Source organism: Micromys minutus (genome assembly GCF_963924665.1).
Source record: "Micromys minutus genome assembly, chromosome: 4".
Lineage (NCBI taxonomy): Eukaryota > Metazoa > Chordata > Mammalia > Rodentia > Muridae > Micromys > Micromys minutus.
Genome location: NC_137973.1, coordinates 63,158,117 through 63,185,564, shown reverse-complemented (window position 1 = coordinate 63,185,564; position 27,448 = coordinate 63,158,117). Strand labels below are relative to the sequence as shown.

At 41.9% G+C, this 27,448-nt stretch overlaps 1 protein-coding gene across 1 annotated transcript; it reads left to right on the top strand.

Annotated features, from left to right (window-relative positions):
• The first annotated feature begins 4,720 nt into the window (after nt 1-4,720).
• OSTC (oligosaccharyltransferase complex non-catalytic subunit) lies at nt 4,721-17,896 on the top strand. The gene is made up of 4 exons (XM_080915537.1): nt 4,721-4,899; nt 9,246-9,339; nt 11,841-12,038; nt 17,336-17,896. Exons 1-4 carry the CDS (start codon nt 4,761-4,763, stop codon nt 17,352-17,354), a joined length of 450 nt encoding a protein of 149 aa, XP_080771663.1. The 5' UTR covers nt 4,721-4,760; the 3' UTR covers nt 17,355-17,896.
• The last annotated feature ends 9,552 nt before the right edge of the window (nt 17,897-27,448 follow it).

The window sequence follows — 27,448 nt, the reverse complement described above, 5'->3', positions numbered from 1 at the left end:
GCTCTGAGTTTTCTGCTTTTGCTTTTTCTAAGCCAAGTGTGTGTGGTAGCACAGGTCTGGAATCCCATGGGAAGATAAGGCAGGTAGATCAAAAATTCAAGTCTTGGCATTTGTTACTCTCTTGTCTCAAAAGTTAAAACGGGAGGGCCTGGAGGTACAGCTCACTGGATAAGAGCAAGACCTGCTCTTCCAGAGGACCTAGACTCAATCCTTAGCACCTTCACAACAGATCACAAGTGTTTCTAACTCCCATTCCAGGGTATCTCAAGGGTATCACACATATAACACACACACATTACAGATATACGTACGTGTATCTTCAAGTGTGATGAGTGAATAAATGTATTTTTTAAAAACTTTAAAAAATTTTTATGTGAATACACTGTAGCTGTTTTCAGAGACACCAGTCAGTGCTCTTAACCTCTGAGCCTTCTCTCCAGCCTCCATGAATCATTTAAAATTCACTGTATTTTTGTTTGGTTTTGAAACGGGGTCTTATTTTGTAGCTATGGCTTGCTTTGAACTTATAGCAGTACCTTCTTAGCCTTGCAGTTGCTGGGGTTACAGGTGTGTGGCGTCCACATCCGTCTTACGTGCATTTTTCTCATTCTTTTCTCTCTATTTATATAGAGTTTCTCTGCGTAGCTCTGCCTGTCCTAGAACTTGCTCTGTAGACCAGGCTGGCCTCGAACTCAGGGATCTGCCTGTCTTTGCCTTTTAAGTGCTGGGATTAAATCACATTTGTCAGACGCCTTGGCTGCTTTTCGTTTTACTGCATCTGACAGTGGGAGCCCTCCTGGCACTTCTGTGTGTATGTCTGCCCTGTCTGCCCTTTGATCTCCTGTGTTTACTTTGCAGTTCGCTCCTCAGCCTGTGGGTGAGTCCCTGGGCATCCATCTGTCGCTCTCTTCCTTCTCTTTTAACTTTGGTCTGTGAATTTCCTATAATCTTAGTCTACATTGGGTCGATTTGTACAGGCATTTTTTTTTTCAGGGAAAGAGAATTTATAGTTTTTTTTTTTTTTAAAGCAGCTTCACATGGAAGTCTATGACCCTTCGACAGAACAAATGAGCCTTCCAAATACCAAAACCAAACCCAAACCACCACCACCACAAAAAAAAAAAAAAAAAAAAAAAAAAAAAAAAAAAAAAAAAGCCAAAAGACTCAAATTAATCCCAGCATTAGAGAAAGAGACAGGAAGATTCTTGAGTGGGAGACCTGGGAGACCAGTCAGGGCAAAAAAACTAACATAATAATAAAAACCAACCAAACAAAAAACTAACATAATAATAATACCACAATAAAACAGACAAACAAAACGCCCCGATCCCTCCTATCTCCAAATGACACTCAGATTCATCGACTACATGTGAGTCTCCGGTGCTCAGTCTGCTTGTAGCCTCACGTTCCCGCCCGAGCCTCCTGAGTGCCAGGCGACAGGCCTTTGGGTCTGCAAAACTGTTGCGGGTCATGTGCTGGGTTCCTTGAAGACAGCCAGCATAGGAGAGAGCTCGTCCCGGCTACTTACCCCATCAATGTTTGGGGAGTCGGTGGGAGGAATGAACGGTGAACAATCCCAGTATCCCGCTGAAGCCCAGTGGCCCTAAGCTCCGCAGGGATTGGGAGGAAAGTGTGTGATGTCTTCAGAGCACGTGCGCAATTTCCATAAAGCAGGCATCGAGTACGAAGAGAAGGTGTAAGACAGAAAATAGAGAGCGCGCGGAGACTCCAAGGCAATCTACACATTCCCGATCAGCTCTCTTCCTTACCTCTCAGTAGCTAGCACTAAAGATGGCATCTCAGTGGATCTTATGAAATCTGTTCAGTTTCGTAGAAATAGCACCGTGGGAAAAAAAATATGGGGTGATCCAGAGGCCACAGATGATCTCTCTGGGCTAGAGATGTCAGAGATGCAGAGCAGGAAACCAACCAAGAGTCATGAAGGAAGCACAATTGTCAGGTGACACACTGAAGGATCTGAAGCAATAGAAGAGGCTCGCTCACTGACCCACACACAGCTAAGGGATCCTACTATGCTAGCCGGTGAAGAGATCTGAAAATTCAGTAATAGGGCAGACATTGTCTCCGAACTTATGACACCAAGTTTCTGATCATAACAAATATTAACCCTCTCTTGGATACAAGCAGACCTATACTATAACTCAGCCAATCCTTAGAAAACACAACATTGTATTCTTTGGTAGATGTACTGATATTAAGACCAGAAAGTAACCGCTGTGCTATAACTGGGAACTCTTTAAACTTAAAAAACAAAGTCTTACTTATTTATTATATATAAGTACACTGTAGCTGTCTTCAGACACAGCAGAAGAGAGAACATCAGATCCCATTACAGATGGTTGTGGGCCACCATGTGGTTGCTGGGAATTGGACTCAGGACCTCTGGGAGAGCAGTCAGTGCTCTTGACCACTGAGCCATCTCTCCAGCCCTCTAAACTTTTTTTTTTTTTTAACACAAATTAGTATGCATATTACATACAGATATTTGTATGTAATTGGTGATATTTGCAGTTTTGGAAAAGGCATATTCTATAATTTCATCATACAGTTTGTCTTTATGTACCTTTAGACTTTCTTCAGTGCACAGTGCTTGAACAATGCTCACAATGAGTGAGTCAATTCTTCAAATACCTTTTTTAAAATTCCTGTTTGTCTTCATTTCAGACTTGCTGAGAACATCTATCCATTTCAGGAAAAGCAAACTTCTCTGAGACCACATGTCCAGGTTCTCCAGTATTTTATTGTATTGATGATCACCATATATTTATTTAACCCCCCCCCCATTTTCTTCTTTTAAAAAAATATTTATTTATTTATTTAAGTATACTGTAGCTTGCTGTCTTCAGACTCACCAGAAGAGGGCATCAGATCCCATTACAGATGTTTATGAGCCACCATGTGGTTGCTGGGATTTGAATTCGGGACCTCTGGAAGAGCAGTTAGTGTTTTTAACGGCTGAGACATCTCTAGCCCCAACCCACCCATTTTCAACTTAGTATTGTAAGGTTTTAGAAATAGAGATCTTGATTTAAAAAAAAAAAAAAACAGGATGTCTCTTAAAACTAATGATGGTTCTTCTAATTAAGAACTTTTTAGAGGCTGGCGTTTAAACTCGGACTAGCATATTGAAACATTAGGTCCAATCCTGGCACCGTATAAAAAGAGAAAGAAGACCAGAAATGATACACGAAAAGGATCTGAGCAGTGTCATTCCAGCTGTTGGAGTTAATGAAGAACAAGTATGGTACGACACAGCTTCACCTGACATCCAGATGTCACAGCTTTGCCTAGAAACGAAGCTCCCCCCCATATAAAACTCAAATGTACTTTCTCCCTGCAGAGCGGCAACAAACTCCTTTTGTCCATTATTGGGTAAAAACCATTTCTTTTCCTTCTTTGTTATCTAATAAATAATGAAAGGCTAAATGTTAACAGTAAATTTTATTTTACATTTTGTAGAGGGGTAGGAGACAGAAAGAAAAAGATAAAGCAACTGTATAAAATAATCCCATTAAAATAAGAAATATTTATAACTGTGGTGACTGATCACTTCTGTGTGTATGCACACACACACACACACACACACACACACACACACACACACACATAAACTCTTCACCCGCCAGTCTGTACTTCGTATTCTTGTTGCTCATGCAAAGATAATAGTAGATGATTTTAGTTCCGTGACTCCTGCTGCGGCCTAAATTTTAAAATCTGAACAGGCCAAGCCAGTAACATTTCTACTTCTATTGGTTTGTCATGTTCCTTAAGCTTTTCTCATAGGACACAAGAATAAGAGACTCCGCGGTGGAGCTTTTGTATTCTAAATACAATTTTCCCTTCTTGCTATTTTATAATAGTAACCCATCATTCTCTTGATCGATCAGGATTACTGCCTCTAGCCATTGAGGTCCTTTCCTATTTACATTTGATACCTTGGCAGGACACATGAAGTAGCCAGGTGACAGGATTTTCCTTTCCAATTTTAGTATTTATGTTACCGAAGCCGTCGCCCTACTAAGCAGGTAATTAAGGCGAGGAACCAGAATGACCTCAAGGTTTTTGGCCTGAGTGATTTTTAACCAACTCTAGGGTGACTGAGAAGAGACAAGCTGAGAGAACTACAAATGGTTCAGAGTAATATTTTGTTCTGTCAACAGTTTGTGGTAGACATGGACTGATTGTTTTTTATGGAGATTATACTACTTTGACAATTATTGACAATTAGCATTGCTATACAGCATGAAGAAACAGTTCAGGGAATTAGTTTTTCAAGCCCCGAGGGGAAACCTCCAATATTGAAAAGGAGCACATACCTAAACTTTCATTCATCCTCCAGCCCTGTGAATTTAGAGTTTTCAGCAGCCAATCAGCTCCTAAGTGCGTGGCTTCAGCAAGTGGGCGGGGCAATGCGACGCGAATCTCTCCACTTCTCTGGCTTGGCCACGTAGGTCGCCTTGCAGGTCCTGGAAGGTACATAATATACAATTATTTCTCAGCAAGAAAACAAGCTTCTAATCTACATTCAACCTTAAGAAATCTCCTTATAATATAGTTTTAGAAATATATCCCTTAACAGGTTAATGTAGTTTTTTTTTTTCCTACAGTGGATATCTTGTCTACTTCTGACTTCCTCCGTTAGTCCTCCGCTCACGCATGCGCAATAGCTAGGGAGGCGGGCGTGTTTCCGGGCGGCGCGGGAGGCTGAAGGCCAGAGGGCTGGTCCTACTGCCGGGGACATGGAGACTCTGTACCGAGTCCCGTTCTTAGTGCTCGAATGCCCCAACCTGAAGCTGAAGAAACCGCCTTGGGTGCACATGCCGTCGGCTATGACGGTGTATGCCCTGGTGGTGGTATCTTACTTCCTCATTACCGGAGGTAACTCGGCCGTGATGGGTCGGGTGGGCGCGCAGGCTGCTCACTCCGGAGGCGCGTGGCCGCCGATCCCGGCCCGCGTAGGTCTGCTGGCTGATCGGAGCTCAGTTCACTCCTTTCCCTGGAGAGAAATGGTCACCTCTTTGCCCGCCCTCTCCTTCGTGAGCCCAGTTGAATATAATTGTCAAGTCCAGCTAGTTCTTATTACTTGTTATACCTTGTTTGACCGGGGTCTGGGGAATAGGAATCACCGAGTTTCTGTGGTTGGTCGAGAGGGTGTGGGACTTTTAAACTGATCTTGTGGTCCCTGGAGTCTTGAAGAGATCTGACAACCATTGAGTTTGTAAGCTCAAACCCCAGGGGCTTGGGTTGCTTTTTGTCAGATCACAAGAATGAGAAAGGAACTTACCGAAACTACTTTTTTTTTTCTTTTGAGAAATACGTGAGGCTGGAATTAAAGATTGCAAAAAGATGATGTTTGGGGGGAGTGGGGGACAGGAGATGGGACTCAGAAAATACAGGGAAAGCAGCCCTTTTCTGATATCTGTCACTGAATCCCTTAAGTGGAAAATGCAAAGGGGTGTGGCTTTGCATATTGGTGAGCTGGCAGTCCGTCTTCAGAGAGCACCCTTTGGAACGCAAGTTTCTGGATTTATTAAGGATTGTGTTTTTGGAATTTAGGAAGTAGTGTACGTCAGAAAATTAAAGATCTGAGGTTAGCAAGAATAGTTCAGCTTTTTTTTTAGGGAGCGTGTAGACATTGCTGTGTTTTCTGAGACTACTTTGCATATTTGAAGTGCTAGAAGACAGTATTTAACTAGAGTTGACATTCTTTGTAGCTTACACTAACAGAAATGCTAAATGCCACTTTAAACATTTTTTTTTGTTGTTGTTGTTCAAGTAAAAAAGAAATTACCTGGTGTGGTGTTAGAATTAACTTTTGCTTAGCGCATTAAGCAGTGAATATGGAACTTAATGCATTTGGCTTTAAAAACGTAGTACTCATTCTTGCTGGTCTGTTTCTTGACTTTTGCTTCCTTTGGAGACAGTTTTTGTCAGAAGCCCCGACTTTCTGTTGGGCCACAGTTTTGGTGTTTCTAAAATGGGATTGGGGGAATCTCTGCTCCAATTACTGGGTCAGAATGGAAGGGCACATTTTGTACATTTATTGTTTGTATTCTGGAATGGACTGTCTTCTAAAAATTGAGTATACCTGTACACCCAAGCAGTGTGGCTGAGAATGACAAGTGTTACCGATTTACTGGGAACTCAGTGCTGGGATAACAGCAAAGAAATGTTATTACTCTGGCTTCCATAGAGTGAGGTGGAGACATGCTAAACACCACATACTTGCGTTAAGTTGGAAGCATTGATTCTATTCCAGTGTTTCCTGAGGAAATAACGTATTTGAGTTTGAATGGTTAGAAGGGTCATACTAGAAAAGAAAACAAAAGTATGGACAAACATGGGACCAGGAGACCAGTGAGTTGTTTTTTGTTTACTTAAATCAGGGCTTCTAGCCTTTTCTCTCCTATGTGACCCAACTTCTTCTAACAGTTTTGCACCTTGAATAATACCTTGAATAAATAGGCAAATAAAATAGGTATAATGTCAAACTTTTACTGGTAGTAAAGAGTAAACTTACTTTACAACAATAATTTGGTAGACAAACATTTGTGCTAGGTTTTTTTTTTTTAATAAAATTCCATATACATGTATGTATGCATGTATGTCTGCCACACAGAAGGGGACACTAAATCTCATCATATGGTTGTGAGCCACCATGTGGTTGCTGGGAATTGAACTCCGGACCTCTGGAAGAACAGTCAGTACTCTTAACCTCTGAGCCATCTTTCCAGCCCCTTTGGTGCTATTTCTTAAAGCTGAAAGCAAATTCACATACTAATGAGACAGATGTGCCTATGTATTTTCCATGAACAATGGAATCTTAGCTGAGCATTTGATACTGCAGGATGTAGAGCAGCCTCGGTGTTCTACAGTGTCTGATATTTTAGGTTTATAATTACAAATACTGAGAACATTGCTTCCTCATATACATGTATTGTGAAATAGGAAATATGTTTAGGACCATCTCATCAGAAATTGTTGGAAATTTTGCCCTAATTTGCAGTTAAAATTCATTTAACAATTTTTAAAGAAACTCAGACAGTAATTTTAAAAACTAATACACAGTACAGTTCAACAATACTAATTTGGTACTTAACTTCATGCTTTTAGGAGAGCCGATTGTATGCGTGTAGTAATGAATAGCGGAAAAAAACCATAATTCATAGTATACAGTCATCTGGAGACAGAGCTCAGAAGTTTTGCATTGCACTTGTGGAGTGTGCTCAGTGTGAAGGGCATGTGCTGTGTTCAGGCTCTAGTCAAGTCTCCAACTGCACACATGAAACTTAAGAGTTAATTTTCCAGCTTGCAAGTTCATGAACCTTTTACTAGTAGCATTTTTAAATCCCCGCAGTTAGTTATGTCAAACCCCTGTTACAATCTGCAATTCAAGAAGATAAGATTTCAGTTATACCGCTGAGTTGGGTTGCAGTGGTTCTAATTAGTCTTTTGTCTGTTTAGTTTGTTTTGTTTGCTTTTGAGAAATGAAATTGTAAACTAGAGCAGGTGCTTCTGGAAAGACAGTGAGGAGAGAAGCCTTTGACTTTGGCAAATTGTAGGTCATGGGCAGCCTTAGCACTGTCAAAGGTGGCAGAAGCCAGAATAGATGTGGGCTAGTTTGCTTAATTCTTTCCAAGACTATGCGTTTAAGAAAAGCAGAAAAAATGTTAGGAGGGTCGAAAGGAAGGGAGGAGGGAAGGACCGAAGGGTTGATATAGAGAAAGAGAGTTTGAAAAGACAGAACTGAGAAGAGTTACCCAAAGAATGAAGTTCTGAGGAGGATACTGGAAATGGAGTGAGGGGAAGGACTCCTTGTGTAGCTGAGAGAAGGGGCTAGTGGATGCAGGTGCCAGCTTTGTACATTTGGCAGGGAGAAGGTAAGGGATCCTGTGATTCTTTAGTCAGGCTAGGGTGAAGGGGACAGGCCTGCTACTGAATAAGAAAAGCTGGAGTTGAGGCTGTTTAATAGTGGGAGCCAGGTGGTAGTGGCCTTTAATCCCAGCACTCTAGAGGCAGAGTTGGAAGCCAGCCTGGTCTTGAACCAGCCAGAGTTGTAGGACAGTTAGGCATATAATAGAAACCCTGTCTTAGAAAAAAGGAAGGTAAGGTTAGAGATTATATCTGCATAGTGGAAATTGAAAATGTTCCTGGACATGAATGATCATTGGCTGAGTAAGTGATCATCCCAATACTTAGAAGGCTGAGGCAGGAAGATTACTGCAAGTTTGAGGCATCCTGGATTATTAGAGTGAGTTTTGTGGCAGGCTACAGAGTGAGAACCCCTCTCAGCCAACCAAAAAGAGCAAGAAATTTTCTTTGGGCCTCTCAATTTGCAGAAATGAGCTCAAAGCTATGTGGCTTTATTTTGTTTGCTAAGTAGAACTCTCCCTTGTGGAGTCATTCTAGAGCAGAGCTTCTCCTCCTTCCTAATGCTATAACCCTTTAATACACCTCCTCATGCTGTGCTGACCCCCAACCAGAATGTTAGTTCATTGCTACATCATATCTGTAATTTCATTGCTGTTTTGAATTGTAATGTAAATCTCTGGTATGCAGGATATTTGATATGCAACTTTTGTGGGAGTTTGTGACCCACAGGGTGAGAACTGCTGTTCTACAATATTAGCCTATGTTACTAAGTTTCTTTTGTGAACCTGGCATCTCTTTGAGAGATAATATTTAGATGTCATTCGAAACATTGCTCTAAAGAGACATCATGACCAAGGCAATTCTTTTATAAAAGAGAGCATTTAATTGGGGCTGGCTTATAGTTTCAAAGGTTCAGTCCATTATCATCATGGCAAGAAGCATGGTGCTGGAGGAGCTGAAAGTTGTACATTTTGATCTGGAGGTAGCAGAAGATGACTGTGTGTGGATGTGTGTTTTTTACACTGGGTGTAGCTTGAGCATTTAAGACCTCAAAGCCCACCTTTACTGTGACACACTTCTTCTAATAAGGCCACACCTCTTCCAATAAGCACACCTAACAACACCACTTCTTTGGCTAAACATTTTAACGTATAAATCTATGGGGGTTGTAAGTATTGAAACCACTACACCAAAAATAAGATTAGCTGGATCTTCTTTGATTATAATAATACAATCAAAGCAGCTTTCTTTATGTATACACAAGTCCCATTTAAATGTAATAGAGACAAGTAAAACCGGAGACCTATCTTTCAGACTGAGAGATGTATTATGTACTGTTGTCGTTCCTTTAGGAATAATCTATGATGTTATCGTTGAACCTCCAAGTGTTGGCTCAATGACGGATGAACATGGGCATCAGAGACCAGTAGCTTTCTTGGCTTACAGGTAAAAGATAGCATGTTGTACAACTTGGTGATGGGAAAGAGGGTTGTTGGCACACCTGATTATTCAAAGCTAGAAAGCAGAGCGTGGTGGGTGGCACATGACTGACTCCAGCAGGAAGGTCTCTGGTTTTAGGCAGTCTGGGCCACACAGGGATGGTAAGGGAAAATGAACATGAAACAAGAACATGTCAAAAGTAGAACTATATTATTAATTTATTAGGCAGTAAGGTATATCTTAATGATTGATATACCTAAAGGTTGGTTTAAAATGAAAATGACAGACTGTTCTGGAGTCAGCAAACTCCAGCCATTCTTGGTAACATTTTATTGGAATTAGCCATTCTATTTATATTACCATATAAATACCAGACACTAATTGATCGTGTCACTGGAGTGCCTAATTGATTAATTATAGCTGTTCTTAAGCTGAGCTGAGTAAGTGACATAAAACATGTAGTCTACAGGCCCAAGGTATTTGGTTATTTAGGTCCTGGAGAGCAACCCTGGGGTTTTGTGTATAGGCAAAGAATGACCCTTTATGATAGCTATGTGGACACTTTACAAAAAAAGATTGTAAACCCTTGAATGTTACTGTTAAGTAAACAATTTTGAGACCTTATGCATTCTGTTTCATCAAGGAGACACATTCTGGTATGGTTTGATTAACCTGGGCAGTGCTGAGCCTATAGCTTTCTAGAGTCCACTTGAGGTGTAGCCATCTAAAGCAAGGTGTATTTATATTTATAATTAGTTGTATGTAGACTGTTGCTGGAGAGATTTATCGTGGTCCCCAGAATGGGAGTTAAACTGATAAATAAGATCTTAGGGAAACTTTTCAAAGCCTTTTCATTCTTTATCATTTAAAGATTACATTTAGAGTGTGTGTGTGTGTGTGTGTGTGTGTGTGTGTGTGCGCGTGTGTGTGCGTGCGTGGGCGTGTGCATGTGCGTGTGTGCACTTTTCCTGCACTGTTGAATTTTGAATATGGTATCATTTATGTCTGCTTTTTTAAACTTAATTTTTTTTTTTACAGCAAGAAAATGGAATGCATTTTATTGGGGTGGCAGATTTAAATAGCTTAGCAGAAGTAACATTTCAGTTAAGGCCATTAACATAATTTCCAAAATGCAAAAGATTATTAAGTGATTTTACATTAATTGTGTCATTAAATCCTCATGGAAGCTCATGGTACAAAGCCATTGTTCCTGTGTTACTGGGAGTAGACACAGAGCAGGTCTAGTCATGCCCAGGATCCTAGGCTAAGTGCAGATATGTTTTCAATGAACTCAGTTAGCTAATAAAAATATATACCTTCTTTATTTATAGCTGTTGATCACCACCTCTTTGACAGTAATTTGCTTTCTCTAAGAATTCAACATACTATATTCCTAAAAAATCAGATATGGGTTTTTGAGATGTAGGAAAAGGCACATGACACCAATCTGAAAAGCCTGAGTCCAGTTCCTAGGACCTTCACATGTATACAATGGATAAATGTGCCACCCCCCAAAACACACATACAAATATGCATGAAGCAATAACAACTAATAATTTTTTTTCACAAAGGAAAATTAGATACAAACATATACAACTTTATATGTAAGGGTTTGCAGATTGCTGAAAATGTTGGGGGTCATGGGTTCTTAGTTTAGAATGCATGTTTTAAAAATACTTTACCTTGAAATGAGAAATTTATTAGTTATTACAACTTCAAGAAACACAGCTAGTTCAAATTTCTTTGCAGCTGATAGAATATTTATTTATGAATAGGTAGGATCACTGTGTAGCCCTGGCTCTCTTGAAGCTCACTCTGTAGCCCTGAGTGCTGGGGTTAAAGGTGTCTGCCACCATGCTTAGCCTTTTTTTTTTTTTTTCTTAAAGATTTGTTTATTTATTTTATGTATGTTAGTACATACCACTGTCTTCAGACTCACCAGAAGAAGGCATTGGATCTCATTACAGATGGTTGTGAGCCACCAAGTGGTTGCTGGGAATTGAATTCAGGACCTTGGAAGAACAGTCAGTGCTTTTAACTATGTCTCTCCAGCCCAAGATGTCCAGCTTTTGAAGTAACTTAAAATGTGTATTGATTTTTTCCAGATAGCTTTGTTAGTTGATGCTTTAAAACTCTCTATTGTTTTATTTTTTGTGGTGCTTGGGCTAAAGCTTGAGTGTGTTTGTCTGGGTGGGTTCTGCCAGTGAGCTGTATCCCCAGTGAGCTATATCCCCAGTGAGCTATATCCCCAGTGAGCTATATCCCCAGCCAAGACAGGGTCTTACCTGTTTGTTCATTGCCATATACCTGGAGCCTACGCTTGCTGTGTCATATACCTCTCAGTGAATACCTGCTGAATGAATGAAAAGATGAATATCTAAAAACACAACCAAAAGTTGTCAGCACAAACTTTTACCATAAAACAGAAACAAAGATTTCAACCCAGAGGGAAAAAACATTAATTTTCTAGTAACGTTCATTTGCTTTGCTGTGGTTTTCTTTTTCAGAGTAAACGGACAGTATATCATGGAAGGACTTGCATCTAGCTTTCTGTTTACAATGGGAGGTTTAGGTTTCATCATCCTGGACCGATCCAATGCACCAAATATACCAAAACTCAATAGGTTTCTTCTTCTTTTCATTGGCTTCGTCTGTGTTCTGCTGAGTTTCTTCATGGCTAGAGTATTCATGAGAATGAAATTGCCGTAAGTAAAATACTTTGTATAATTAGCAATTTAACTTTTGTTATGAATTGGTGTAATATTTACTTGGACAACAGAAACCCATTTAATCTAACAATCATTTAAATGTGAAAAATATCCAAGAACTAAAGAAATTTGTGGCTTGCTTCAGGTTATAAGTACAGTTAGAACAAAGCTGAGACCAGTAGGTCTTTCTGGCTTTCTCCCCTTGAGTGGTCATGAGAGTTTCATTTTGCTGCCTCAGCCTCACTGACTGGAGGGAGCTCCATTTTCTGTAATGGGCCTTTGGTAACTGTATCAGGTTATAAGAATGAGAGTAGAGAGGGTTCTGGCCACAGGCTGCTCTTGCTCTTTCATTATTGGCATAAGTTGCTCATTCCTAACTGAAAAGCTAGTTATTTAGTCAGCTAGCATGATGCCTCAGTAGAAGACACTGAGTGAAACCTTGTTTCATGTACAGACTTGTTACAAATACTGTATGAAAGTACCTTTGGATACGTGGACAGAATACAGAAAACAAACGATTCCTTTGGTTTGCTTTGTGATTGGAGTTTTGCAGTGGTGGAAAACTCAGAGCCATTGTGCATGTTAGGCGTCGTCTTAGAGTTACTATGGCTTTGATAAAATGTCTTAACCAAAAGCAACTTGAGGGGGAAGGGGCCATTGAAGGAAACCAAAGTAGATACTCGGACCATGCAGGAACCCAGAGGCAGGAGCAGAGGCCATGGAGGGTGCTGCTTACTGTCTAGTCCCTCATGGCTTGCTCAGCTTTCTTTTCTACAGAACCCAAGACCACCAGTCGAGGGATGCCCACATCCACAGTAGCCTGGACCTTCCCACATCAGTCACTAATTAAGAAAATCCCTATAGTTCTGCCTCCAGCCCGACCTTATGGAGGCTTTTTTTCCTCTTATAACTTTATTTTTAAAAAAGAGGGATACATGTACAGATTTTAAAAGGCATTTTGGCATAACACTATATGAATATATTTTTGCCACAAGGCTATATTCTTAGCTCTCGGATTATGATTTAAGGTCCAGGTGTACCACACTCTGAGAGGGTGCGATACATTTATTGTTTTTAAATATGGAAGGCTTCACGAATGTGCATGTCATCCTTGCGCAGGGGCCATGCTAATCTTCTCTGTATCGTTCTGATTTTAGTATGTGTGCTGCCGAAGCGAGCACTATGGAGCCATTTTATCTATTTAGGTGCCCTCCTCTCAGAAGACTTACTCTAGTTTTTGTCAAGTTGACATAAAACGAGTCAGGACAGGCAGGTATTCTACCACTGTGCTATACGCCTGGTTCCTATAAATGAATGTTTACATTGAGGTCCCATCCCTAAAGTATCTCCTTCTATTTGCAAATATAGAAGATGAGGGAATCTTGGTCAGGGAGATGGCTCAACAAGTGAAGTGCTGTTGCACAAGCACGGGTGGGAGCTGGAGGAAGATGCACACCTAGCCTTGTGCCAGGGAGGCAGAGACAGGCTGATCCTGGGGCTCACAGGCCAGCCAGCGCTGTTGCATGTGCACTCACACACAAACGTGTGTACATGGTCCCAGGCATGTGGATACGGATTTCAGCCTGCATGAAGAAAACCCAAAAAGCCTTGACAGGAAAGAAGTGCTCTCCCATAAGATGGGAGAAAGGATTGCGTTTTGTTTTGTTTTGTTTTTGAGACAGAGTTTCTCTGTGTATCCCGTCTGTCCTAAAACTTGCTCTGTAGATCAGGCTGGCCTTGAACTCACAGGGATCTGCCTTCCTCTGCCTTCTGACTGTTGGATCAAAGGTGTGGGTCTGGCTTGGATTGTGTTTTTTGTTGTTTTTTTAACCTATTCATCTACTTATTTATTTAACATCCTCTGCTCCAGTTTTTAGAGGACCCACAGGAAGATCAAGCTGCACATCTGCTACAAATGTGTAGGGTGCCTAGGTCCAGCCTCTGCATGGTTGTCTGGATTGTGTGGTTGTCTGGATTGCGTGGTTGTCTGGATTACGTGGTTGTCTGGATTGAGTGGTTGTCTGGATTGCGTGGTTGTCTGGATTACGTGGTTGTCTGGATTGAGTGGTTGTCTGGATTGCGTGGTTGTCTGGATTGAGTGGTTGTCTGGATTGCGTGGTTGTCTGGATTGTGTGGTTGTCTGGATTGCGTGGTTGTCTGGATTACGTGGTTGTCTGGATTGAGTGGTTGTCTGGATTGCGTGGTTGTCTGGATTACGTGGTTGTCTGGATTGAGTGGTTGTCTGGATTGCGTGGTTGTCTGTCTGGATTGTGTGGTTGTCTGTCTGGATTGTGTGGTTGTCTGGATTACGTGGTTGTCTGGATTGAGTGGTTGTCTGGATTGCGTGGTTGTCTGGATTGTGTGGTTGTCTGGATTGTGTGGTTGTCTGGATTGCGTGGTTGTCTGGATTGCGTGGTTGTCTGGATTGCATGGTTGATTTTTTTTAAGGTTTATTTATTCATTTCATGTACATTAGTACACTGTAGCTATCTTCAGACACACCAGAATAGGGCATCAGATCCTATTACAGATGGTTGTGAGCCACCATGTGGTTGCTGGGAATTGAACTCAGCACCTCTGCAAGGGCAGTCAGTGCTCTTAAGCACTATGACATCTCTCCAGTTCAGATTGTATGTTTTAATGTAATATTATTTAAAGATTTCTTTTCCTTTTTATTGAAAAGAGATTATTTTCTCACATACTAGATTATTGGAATTCACAAAATTTTAAGTGGCATTTCCAGTTGCTCATTCTGCTTTGTGTCTGTAGTTCAAGATCTGTCTGCTTCCCGCCCCAGCCACATGCCTGACCATCATGGTGTTTAACTCTGGACCTAAGCCGGCCATTGTGGTTTATATAGCAATAGAGCAAGAACTAATACAGATGTGTAATGTAGTTCTTTAAAAATAGATTACTAAGTTAATCTTTGTGTTTGGCCTGCCAGAGGTAAAATCAGAATATATGAAAAATTCTATCACCTTCAAATTAAGCCAGAACTACTTGTTTCTTTAGCAAACATTTCTAAATTTCAAATTAGTAACCTCATAGGAATTTCTACAAACCAATTTCTAAAAACTTTTAAAATTGTGAGAAAATGGGGGGCATGTGCCATGCATGGCGCACGTGTAGGTCAGAGGCTAGAGGGAATTGGTTCTCCCCTGCTGTCATGTTGGCCCCGGTACTGAGCTCAGGAGATCATTTGGGCAGCAAGCAGTCTGTACTGTTTAATTGCTTTCTTGTTTTGTTTTTTTTGTTTGAATGCATCAAACCTTATGATAGTGAATGTCTGTAGGGTCTTCTGAGTCTGTGTGTGTACATACTCAGGGCTCTTTTCTGTGTTATTCAGCCTGAGCATGTATGGGGAGGGCAGCTTGAGGAAGGTGGAAGTTCTCAGCAGATTGTCTGGGTAGATACTGCAAGAGGAAAGAGTGAAGTGTGGGCAGTTTGCATTGGCTGCGCATTGATTTAGAGTCATTAAGGGTCTAGAAGCTGGAAAGGAGGAAAATAAAACCGCAAGTGTCGGTTGAGTGCCACTGTAAGTCTCAATAAAATCCAATTCCTACTATACAGGTGAAAAGGCTCGACACACTAGATGCTACTAGCCTGTTACTAGAAATAACATGCTATGTAAAAACATTCTGAAAGAATCCTCATGGAGTAATTTTTATAGTTGAGAAAACTGAGTGAGGTTTGTCCAGACTAACCCAGTGAATAGTAAGGGCGCATCACAGAGGGGACAGTCTGGGGGCCTCAGTGATGCAGGTGTGTTCAGTCATTTGGGAGTAAGGGTAGCAGTACAGCATTTTTCAGTTTTGTTCTGATCCTGCACATCCCTCCTTGGTGTTAGATCTCAGGTGCTATTGCAGAAGGGAGGCTTCAGATCTGAGTACCACATTCAGTTCCTTAAGGGGGCTTTGGGGCCTGCTACACCTTTAGTGAGAGTAGCTTGAACTTTGGTGTCATCTGTGGGCACAGCTGAAGTCTGCAGTTGCTTTCTGGATCCATCCAACAGAGGCACTTTGCAGTTCCAGGCATGATATTCCTGGCTTTCCCAGTGCCTCTAGTGTGACGAGGGGCTTTGGAATTTAAACTAGTTTCTATAAAAATGGCGAAGAGTCGTCGCTCCGATTTCATGGACTTTGGGGGGTTGATGGTGGTTATTTTAAGGTTGTTTTTTATAAGGAATTTAGAAATGGTCATAATTTAACAGGGAGGAATTAGCCAGGTTGGTTTCTCCAGCCTTAATCTTGTTTGGTTACTAAGCTAAAGTCATGTCTTTACATTGGTATTGAACCTATTTGTTACAAAATGTTTAAAAGTACAAGGTTTAGACCCAGTGCTTCTATTGATGTCTTTGTAAACTTCTGAGTTGATTAAACATAGGAATTAGAGGCCAAATAACAAATTCATGGCTCCTTGTTAACAGTTACAGTGTTTTAAAAATATTCTTATCAGAAATAGCTAAGAACAGTTAACAGACAACAGTCTAGGTTACCTTTTATAGTTAGATGGTTTTTCAAAAATGTCAGAAATCCATAAATTATGACATTTAATGTTATTTATCTTTTGTTGAGACCTATCTGCTCCTTACTGTTCCCCTTTGGTGAGATTAATGAAGATATTGAATATCTCTACTTCCAGGTGAGGTATACTTTGTGGCTAGGCAGCCACTGGGCAGAAACTGCCTAATTCACCTCTAGACAAATACTGTCAGAAAGGGGCACATTATGCAGAATAGTCGACTGATAATCTTTGCTGAGTCAAAATTATCAGCCCTTTAAGATTTCTGCATTTTAAAAGTCTGTCAGTGATCCTCGGCCAGAAGGCTGAGGACTTGCTCTCACATGTTGCTAATAGGGGACTGCTAGTGGAGACTTGTCTCTATAACCTCTCAGTTCTGGAAGCCATGTTAGGCTTCTTATGTTTATAAATATTTGGCCATTCTCAGATTTCTGACAGAGTTCAAGACTAATTTAACTATATAAGGTAATCTTATTTAATATTTATTGCAACAAAAAGATTTAATTTTTGTTATAATTTTGCGAGCCCAGAGATTTATTCTGACTGTTAACTTTAGCTTTATAGTCTTCATTTTTCTGCCCTCATGTCTAACTGTATGTTAGTTTGCATACTGCTTTGTGATGTTTTGAGAGGGAAGAGAACAGGAAGCCTGGTTATGTATTAGCATGAGCCAAGGGTGGTGATGAGGATTGTCATCAGATCCGTAGTAGGCAGCAACTTTTGAATGGTTGCTCCTGATCACCTTTGTGTGTTTATGAATTCTGTTTCTACAGGGGCTACCTGATGGGCTAGTACCTTTTGAGAAGGAATCAGTGAATCCCGGATTTGCTCCTGTTAATAAAGTTTTCAAGGCTGAACCACTCCCTGTGCAATGTGGAAAAGAATGAAGCGTAAACATTGCATTGAGTGACACCCTAGCACGCACAGCAAAGCTTGGACTGGAAGCCACGGCATCAGAGACAAGTTCATTACAGTATTTTTCTGATGACCTGTCCCAGTGTACCAGCTATGTTAAATGGCATTTCTTCTTAGTTTTTTATTTCTTAAAGAAAATATACTCCTCCTAAAACTTTGGTATTGAACAAAGTGATTATTTTTTACAAACCCGTCATCAGTTTTTGGACATGGTATTTCTGACTTTCAGAAATTAATGCAAATCGAGAAGTATATGGTGAGAACTGAGACGTCTGGACGACTGGCCAGTCTCTGCGGTGGTGCTTTGCCTTTAGACGGAGTGTATGGTGCTCTGCCGTTTCAGACGCATATGGGAGACTTGTTTCCTGGACAACGTGATGTATGAAAGGAGCAGAAATAAATGATTTTTCTAATTAACATTTTGGAGAGTATACTTTTTATTGTTTTGTTTCTGAGACAGGATCTCACTAACCCTGTCTGGCCTAGAATTTGCTATGCAGATCACCAGGCTGGCCCTGAATTCTCAAGAGATCTACCTGCCTCTGCTTCCTGAGTGCTGGGATCAACGGTGTGTACCATCAGACCAGCCTAACTGAATTAAGGTTTTGGTCTGTAAGTTTCTTCTTGTGTTGTTCCTCAGGCACAACTAAAATCTCCAGCTATATTGTTAGGTGTCAGGTCTACAAGTACCCTCTATTCCCCATCAAATGGGCAGACTCAACCTAGACTGTTAGGAGGGTTTCTGCAGTTAGATAAAAGCTAGCAATCCTGTGAAATTTGTTTCCATCTGCCAAAAGAAGCCACTTCCCTTCGCTCTTACTACCATGTGCCTCCATTGACATACCTGGTGCTGCATATCCAAGCCATGTCGTCTCCAGGCTCCCTCCGTCCCTGTTCATAAGTGCTGTTCCACAGTCCTGTGCCCCGCCCCCTTCTCACTCTTCTCTATCTCTGTCTCTGTTGTCTTCACTACTTTCCCCCACTCTATGGCTGCCCTATCCCTGACCGTGTCCAGTTTGTTTTCTTTTTCTCTCTGCTCTGGATTCCTCCAGATGCCTCTGGATGTTTCTCTTCTTCACAATCAAAACTTTAACCATACCATGGAATGGTCACGCCAGCAATTCCTTTACTGTGTCCCCTCGAATAGAGTGTTAGGGCGCTTTCTGAGAAAATGGTTCCACAGTTTCGTAATCCAAGCACAATGCATGCTGTCATCGGACCGGTAGATGACAGTTCCTTTCTCACTGGCCGTCAGTAACACGTTCTGGACACATCTACACTAGTCTGGTATAGTTTACCTGGCCAGGTATTTTAGTTCTCTGATAGGCCATGTCCTTAACTTTTTTTTACAGTTCAATTCATTCTAATCCTAGACTTTATAAGCTTACAATAAGATTCTCCCTCCTATGTTAATCAACAAATTGAGTCTCCTATGTCTTCCAGTTCTAAGGGAGATCGTTGGCAACTCATTAATGAAGATTCATTTACTCAGAGGGCTTTGAGCACAGGATGAAGAAGATGAACAGGATGAAGAAGGCTCTGTCCTTCATTAGTAGATCAGGTTGTTTATAAGCTGTGAGGTACTCAAATGCAAAGGGCCAGTGTGGACCAATGATGTGCAGAGGAGAAGGGGTGGCTCTGCTTTAAGCTCTGAAAAGGGAAGAGGATGCAAAGATAACAGGGTTCAAGGCCTGATTCAGTATGAATACAGTTTCTGTTTGTTTGACTATCAGAACATCTTTTAAAACCTTATCTTAGGTGGACAAACGCAGCTGTAATACAGCAAGGTCCCCCTTTTCTCTATCCCATGGAGTAGTAACTGTTCCTTCCATGTACCACTAGGTGGTACTACACTAACAGTGTGTTCTGTTTCGAAAACCCTTGGAAACTATAGAAGCATTTTTGGGTAATCATTTCTTTACCCAGTCCAGCGAAGTATTAATTTAATTAACATTTAAATCAATATTTGAAGCATATAATTATATGAAATATTTTGTTGGTAAAATGTGCCATGTTTATGTGAGAAAAAAAATGACCAATACTAGGCATTGAATATTTTAGGGCGGCATGAGTCATTACGGTGCATAGGACAACTGCTAAGAATCACTAGGCAGGTGAGTGTGGAGTAAGTTTGCCTGCTGCGGTGGAGACAAACTCATCTTTGATTATTGGCTTTTCTGGGAGAGGATGCTGAAAAGTATCAAGTGCTTTTGTGGTGTGTAAGTCCTCAGAGAGGAAAAGGAAGGGAGTGGAATTATACAGGATAACCTGGCAGGTGATGTCAAAACTTCATTGGCTAGCAGAGCAAAACTTGCCTGTCAGGACAGTATGGCAGAAGTGGCTAGTCACTGCTGTTGTGACATCATGTGTTGACCACCTCAAGATGGGCACAATTTGACTGGGAAGTTGGGGTGAGCCAATAAAGGATCTGAGGTTATCATCTTGCTACACTGTACACTGAGTTCTTCCTTCAAGGGAGAGCTGAACAGCACTCACAGGTTTATGAATGGTTCGTCAGATTTCACTTCTGTTGATTGGGAAGATTCTCTGACAAAAGCCCTTAGAGGAGAAAGGATTTATTTCTGTTCACGGCTTGGTAGTGCACTGTGGTGTGAAAATCATGCCAGTGGAACTTGAAGCAGCTCACATCACAGCAACAACACAGAGAGTGGTGAGCGATTGCTGCTGTGGCCACTCAGCCAGCTTTCCTCTTACATAGTTCAGGACCCACCCCACAGAGCTGTGCCACACAACGGAAGCTCCTCCAGCCCTGGTTACCTAATCAAGATAGTCTCACCTAGACGCACCCAGGCGATGTGAGATCTCACCAAAGCCACAACTGAGGTCAACGATTTCAGATTGATAAGGAGGATAGCATATTTGTAGGCATTATAAACGAGCCAGGTGTGGCATGTGCTTGTTATTTCAGTGGCCGTGACATGGAGGCAGAAGGACTGAAGCAAGTTCAAGACCAGGCTGGCCTACATAGCAAGACCTTGTCTCAATGAGGAAAACAAAAAGCAAAAAGGAACATTGTGTTGCGATCGCTGTTAATGTTTATTTGAGTTATAAAATGTGAAGTAACTCAGGTGTTCTATTAACTGCTCATGACTGAAGAGCAAGGTTGGAAGAATTTTGGATCGGAATGGAGCAGAAGATCAGTCTGCACATAGAAATAAGAACTATATATTTACGGAGTCAAAACAAGCGAGTGCCAGATAATGAGTGATAGCTCCTGCCCAGGTAGCGCTTTAGTCCAGAGAATGCACAGGTTGATGTCAAGGTGATTGGACAGTAGAGAGTGGGGCGGGGACAAAGTTTTGGTAAGGCAGGAGAAAAGGAGGAAAGGATTCTGAGATAAAGGTACCCCACAGTGCCATGTGGCCCTACTGGTGCCAGCACTAGCTTGGGATAAAACATTACCATTTTATTTACCACAACACTGGAGCAAAGCAAAGCCTGCTCTGTAATGCTCCATGGCACCTAACTTAAAGTTTGTGGGTGCTGGGAATTGAACCTGGGTCCTCTGGAAGAGCAGTCAATGCTCTTAACTGTCATCTTTCCAGCCTCAAAGTTCAGAGTATTAAAAGAAGGAACATCAGGGGGCAGATGTACATGTTTCAGCTTATCACTTTCCCTTGGTGGGATAAAGGTTGTTATAAATATTTTGTAAGAGATGGAATTGTACAGAATGATTTGACTTATCTAGGCGGACAAATTATATCATACCACTTGGATCAGAGTATTTTGGTGTGTTCTTTGATGTGGCAACTTAGTTGAGTTCAAAAGAGGGTGTAGTGGTGGGACACACAAAGCCTGCCACAGAATTGGGATGTGTGTGTGCAAGGCTTGGCAACAACCCACCAAGGGAAAGTGAGTGAAAACAACATGCTGGACCACCTGGGTCAAAAACAGCCAGGGCAGATAAAGCAGACCGCCTGGGTCAAAGGAAGCCAGGTCTGTGAGTATTTGGAAGCTGTGTGGAGCTGCTGAGATAAAGGTACCCCACAGTGCCATGTGGCCCTACTGGTGCCAGCACTAGCTTGGGATAAAACATTACCATTTTATTTACCACAACACTGGAGCAAAGCAAAGCCTGCTCTGTAATGCTCCATGGCACCTAACTTAAAGTTTGTGGGTGCTGGGAATTGAACCTGGGTCCTCTGGAAGAGCAGTCAATGCTCTTAACTGTCATCTTTCCAGCCTCAAAGTTCAGAGTATTAAAACACTTGCCAAATACTACTTGTTTTTCTTATATACTTAGACTCTTCATTCTAATACTATGAATTCTTAGTGGACTTGTACTTCAGCTTTTCAAATGACCATGTGTGCAACCTTCAGCAAAATCCTCAGGTTCTCTGAGCCTCAGTTTCTCATAAGACTGAAGCAATGCCTACTTCTTGGGTGCTCTAAGAATTAGATAAAGTGGTGTACAGCTTCCTGATATTACAACTCACAACTAGCAAAAATTACAGCCACTAAGCAGCAACAAGAATAATTTTCTAGTTTGGGGTCATTCCAACATGAGGAACTGTATCAAAGGGTCATAGCACTAGGAAGGTTGGGAACCACTGCATCAGATGCTCTTTAACTATGGCTTCTGAACTTTCTTGGAGTCAGGCTCCCCGAATTGTTGTCCTTTTATTTAGTATATGGATGTATTGTCTCCTCTGGGGATGGAGAGATGGGCATACACAGTGATGCGTGACAAATGCAATTGACCATGGAATGGCTTCTCTTATTTTCACACCCACTTATCTATGCTTTTGAGATGGATGCAAGGTGGAAAGAGTTTCTAAGCAGTGTGACACCTCTTGACTGAAGGTCAAGGAGCAGCCTGGTGTAATGGTTGGCTCTTCCAAGTCTGTCTTCGGAGCCCTCTGAGAAGGATGAAGTTGCAGCAAATGCCAGTAAGTGCTTGTGTTGGCCACTGGTCCACCTCAGAATGTGGTCTGAAAGCAGAGGGGGAGAGCCAGTCTAAATGGTTCTCAGAATAGGACCACATCAGTGCACTGGGGATGCTGTTGTCCACTTTTATTTTAACTGGGACGATCACTGTTTCCAAATCACTGTAACGGTAGCTCTTACCCACTTATTTTCTACAAAGCAATGGTCCTGCTCACCACCAAGAAATGGTCATTATTTCCCTAGCTAGTGACATGTCCTTACCCTGTGACTGTTTTGATCAGAAGATGGCACAAGTGTCACTGGGCCAGTCCTGGATAGTTTAGCGGGCCTGGCAGCTTCTGCTTCCTGCCTCTTAGAAGGCCTGGGATGTGCCCTCTAAAAACCCAGCTTCAAGATCATAAGAATCCCAAACCACATGAGAAGCTGTTTGTAGCTGTTCCTGTCAACAGCAGCTGAACTTGGAGCTGACTGCTGTATCAGCTGCTGGTCTGGGCACTGGACCCAGCCGCCCTCTGACTGTGAGAATATCCGAGGGAGGGCTGCCCAGTGGAGCCCAGCTGGCTCTTGGTACTTGGGAGCTAGGGCTAAGCTTGTTTTCTACGACTGCTAGGTTTGGGCGTGGCTTTTATGTACCGAGAGATAACAGATGGAAACTCTGCTGAGGGATCAAGGAAAGGAGCAGGATCTTGAGATAGAGAGGAAAAGCGACTGGGAAGGGTCTCCAGAAGACCAGCAGGGACCTGGAAAAAATGTTTGGGAACTCAAGGCCCAAAGACAGGAAAATGACCTAGGAGGCTAGAACCAGGGGCCCTTGTGTAAGGGTGAATGTTTTGTTGAGGCTGTCTGCCTTTGCCAGTGTAGAGAACAGTTCAGAATGAACTCACAGACCCAGTAGAGGAGCCTCTCTGACAGAATGCATGTTGGAACTGGAGGAGAAAGATGAGTTAAAGAAGGGCTTGCCCAATTCCCAAATGAGGAAATGGAGAAAGCATTCTTTTCAGGAGAATAAATTCATGCTATTAAAAAAAAATGTTTATTATGTATACAGCATCCTGCCTGCATGTATGCCTGCAGCCCAGAAGAGGGCGCCAGATCCCATTACAGATGGTTGTGAGCCACCATGTGGTTGCTGGGAATTGAACGCAGTACCCTTGGAAGAGCAGCCAGTGCTTTTAACCTCAGAGCCTTCTCTCCAGCCCCTTGTGCCACTTTTTAAAGTTAGAGTATCAGAGAAGATTTCCTTATTCTCTTAAAAAAGACTTTCTTGTTAACGTTTGTTGTAACCGTTGGTTTGCTGCGATTTCTGTGTCTAGCTCAAGATGGCTTAGCAAGTGCTGGTCTCAGCCTTTTTCAGCTTCTAAAGAACCTTGCTATATGTTGTTTCACGTTGTGTCACCATTCTGCTACAGTAAGAGAGACATGGTTGGGGCTGGAGAGATTGCTCAGTGGTTAAGAGCACTGAGTGCTCTTCCAGAGGTCCTGAGTTCACAACCATCTGTAATGGGATCTGATGCCCTCTGCTGGTTAGTCTGAAGACAGCGACAGTGTACTCATATATAATAAATAAATACATCTTGAGAGAGGGGGGGGGGGAGGGATGGTTCTCCCAATGCTGAGAACGGCCACACCATCTTCCTTTGTCTCCAGTTGCAGGGTACCTGGCTTGATACTCTCAGTAGGTTCTCTCCCCTCTGTGTGACGTATCACTACTCACTGTAAGGAAGGAGCCCGTTGAGTCAGAGGCACAAACATTAGGCGCCGTGAAAACACCACAGGATCCTTCCTGTCACTCCTTGTCCACATCACCATTTGCTTTGAGGGGATAGCTAGCAATCTGAAACCTGAAAGAATCTTCAATAGGCAGATACTTTCTTTCATCTTACAAAGTTGCCAAGTCACTATCTGAATTACGGTCAATATTTTCTGTGCTACCAGGCCGGTGTGTAACTTTCGATTAGTACAAGGTAACAGAAGTGGGACCGCAGGTGCTGGGGACTTCTTATTATATATGTACACATATATGCATATATAATACAATATATGTACAGTAAATATATATGGTATCTTCTGCCTCCTGTCTTTTGATAGACTTTCTACATTCTTTGGGCTGGGAATATGTAAGTATTGTAATGTGTCTGTTCACTTGTAAAATCAGTGTATTGGCTTGGCCAGTCTCACATGTCCCAATGCAGTTTGCTAGTCCTTTCCTACTCTTCGGATGCATCTGTTTTTCTAGCCGTCTGCAGGCTGTGACTCAGTTCCGTTGGACCAGCAGATGGCGCTCTTGACATCCTAATAATACCAGTGGGCACATTAATGGCTTGTCAAAAGAGGTGGTGGTTACTGATTGCTCATTGTTCGTGTTAGACTTTGGTCTGGGCATGAACCTTCAGCGGGTTCATATTTATGTAATTATGTTCTCAAGCCCACGTTAAATGATTGATTTTGTGTGTGGGGAGGATTTCAGCAACACTATTAACAGAAATGTCTCCCTGTGGGGAACAACACTGACAGAGATGGAGATATGTCCCAGGGCTAATTAGTAGCCCTTGCCTTCCAAGACATCTCAAGAGGAGGAACTCATTTTTCTGATCTGTAGAACTTAGGGACTGGAAAATACATCTTATTAAGGCTATAATGGTCATAAACAGGACACAGGAGCCGTGGAAATCCAATACATTGTAAAATCACATGTGAAGTTATAATTCTTACAGATTTTATCTTGAATGAATACTAATCACCCACTCCAGAGGTACATTACATAATACTTCCAAACAGGGATTTAGTAATCATCAAACTCCATTTTCTCTGCTTTCCTCAATGTCCCCTGTGGCTCTCCAGTAGTTATGATTATTCTTTATGTTCAGTGACATTTAATTACAAGGTGTGAGCTATATTTCTGTTTAGGATTTCCAGTAAATGTCCCAAGAGCTCTGATGACACTTCCAGGACCATTTCACAATGTTTCATCAGTGAAACGAAAGGCAAGCCAAACCCTTAGGGTCCCTCAAAGTGAGGGCAAGACTGACCATGAGTCCCTTTTTAAAAAAGATTTATTTGTTTTTATTTCTATGAATACACTGTAGATATCTTCAGACAGACCAGAAGAGGGCATCAGATCCCATTACTGATGGTTGTGAGCAGTCGGCGCTTTTAGCCACCAAACCATCTCTCCAGCCCCAGTATATACACATAAAATAAATAAATAAATCTTTAAAATTTTTTTATTCTTGTAGATAGAAAAAAAAAATCAGCACCATACAGGAAGCGGTGGTGCACACCTTTTTAATCCCAGTACTTGGGAGGCAGAAGCAGGCAGGCCAGGACCACAGAGATTCAGGACAGCTAGGGCTACACAAAGAAACCCTGTCTTAAAAAACCTAGACAGGCAGACAGACAGACAGACATCAGTACTGAAGCCAGCATGGCTGCACACACCTTTAATCCCAGCCCTTGGGAGGCAAAGCCAAGTGGATCTCTGAGTTCAAGGCTAACTTGGGCTACACTGCAAGTTCCAGGGCAGCCATGACTATATAAAGAGACCCTATTACAACACAAACAAGCAAACAAACAAAAAAAAACCCACCAATAAATAAAAATAAGAATCAGTACTGAAAGATTCCCAGCCCTTTGAAGCCACATGAAAGCCACCACCATGATGGGTAAGAGCAGAGACACTGGATTCAGACTGTGGCTGGCTACTTGGTACCACGAAGCCTGTCTGAGCCTCATTTCCTCATCTGTGAAGTGGGCTAAGAGCACTGTTCAGAATGGTTCTGAGGGACTGATTGAATTGATACACGAGAAGCGCCTGCAGCAACAGCCAGTGTACACCTTATGCTCTCAGTGAACCTGAGCTGTCCTATTGCCAGAACTGCCTTGGACACTGAAGTGACTTGTTATGTCAACAAGCTAAAGTGATCAGAGAGTGGGGGGAACCTCAATTAAAGATGCCTCCTGGTTCTGGAGAGATGCTCAGTGGTTAAGAGCACTGACTGCTCACAACCATCTGTAATGGGATCTGATGCCCTCTGCTGGTGTGTGTGAAGATATCTACAGTGTACTCATAGACATTAAATAAATAAATAATTCCTTAAAAATAATTCTGTTTTTCACTTAAAATTTTACAACATTTCTCTATATCTTAATGCATGATTGGGCATTTAAGTAGAAGACCTAATGCTGACAAAGTGTGTGCCCATCCGTCCTCACTACAAGTTATGGTTAAAATGGCCTTTAGTTCATTGAGATTTAATGTTCTCATACAGTTTTCTTCTGAAAGCATGTTTGTTTGACTCTACCTACATTGTATATAGATGGTGACATTTACACGTGGATTACTTTGCATAATGTGGCATCTCTTGATTTTAAATAAACTGAGGCACAAATAAAATGGTATGTTCATGAAGGTGGCTCATGTCTTCAGCCGTGAAGTCACTGTGAACTTAAACCGGACCCTCTTTTAAACAGTGAGAGCCTAGCAGGTGTGATCAGCCACTTGAGATGACAAGTTGAGACTCTCAGGAGACGTTTGGGCACAGCCAGCTCCAATCCAGGTGGCCTGGGTGTGAACTCAGGAGGTGTGTTTACAGCGGATGGTCCACAGAGGACCAGAACCTAGATGGGATGGGTCTGCTTGGAATGTAAGGAAAAAAAGTTTCTCCCAAGACAAAGTTCCCACCCTGGCAGGACAGGTAACTGGAAGATCTACTTGGCAAGATGATGTCAAGAATGGACAAATGTACCTCAAACTCTTAGATACTCATAGGATCATTTAATTCCCAGCCTTTGAGCGCCACTCACCAATGGTATTTCATTTGACTAGTTATGACTGTGTACCTCAGGTTAAAAACCCTTTCTGATAAAATCCACAGGACACAAGTCCAGGTCCTCGAGGTGGTCCCAAAAGGAACCTATGTGGCCCTTCTTAAAAGCCCCTCTGCCCCCTTTAGTATTGACCTCACCTCCTAGTCTACTGGTTTGCTTCATTCAGCTGCTCGCCTCTGGTCATGACATTCATAATCTAGGGCCATTGCTTTCATTTTACCTGAATGGCTCACTCC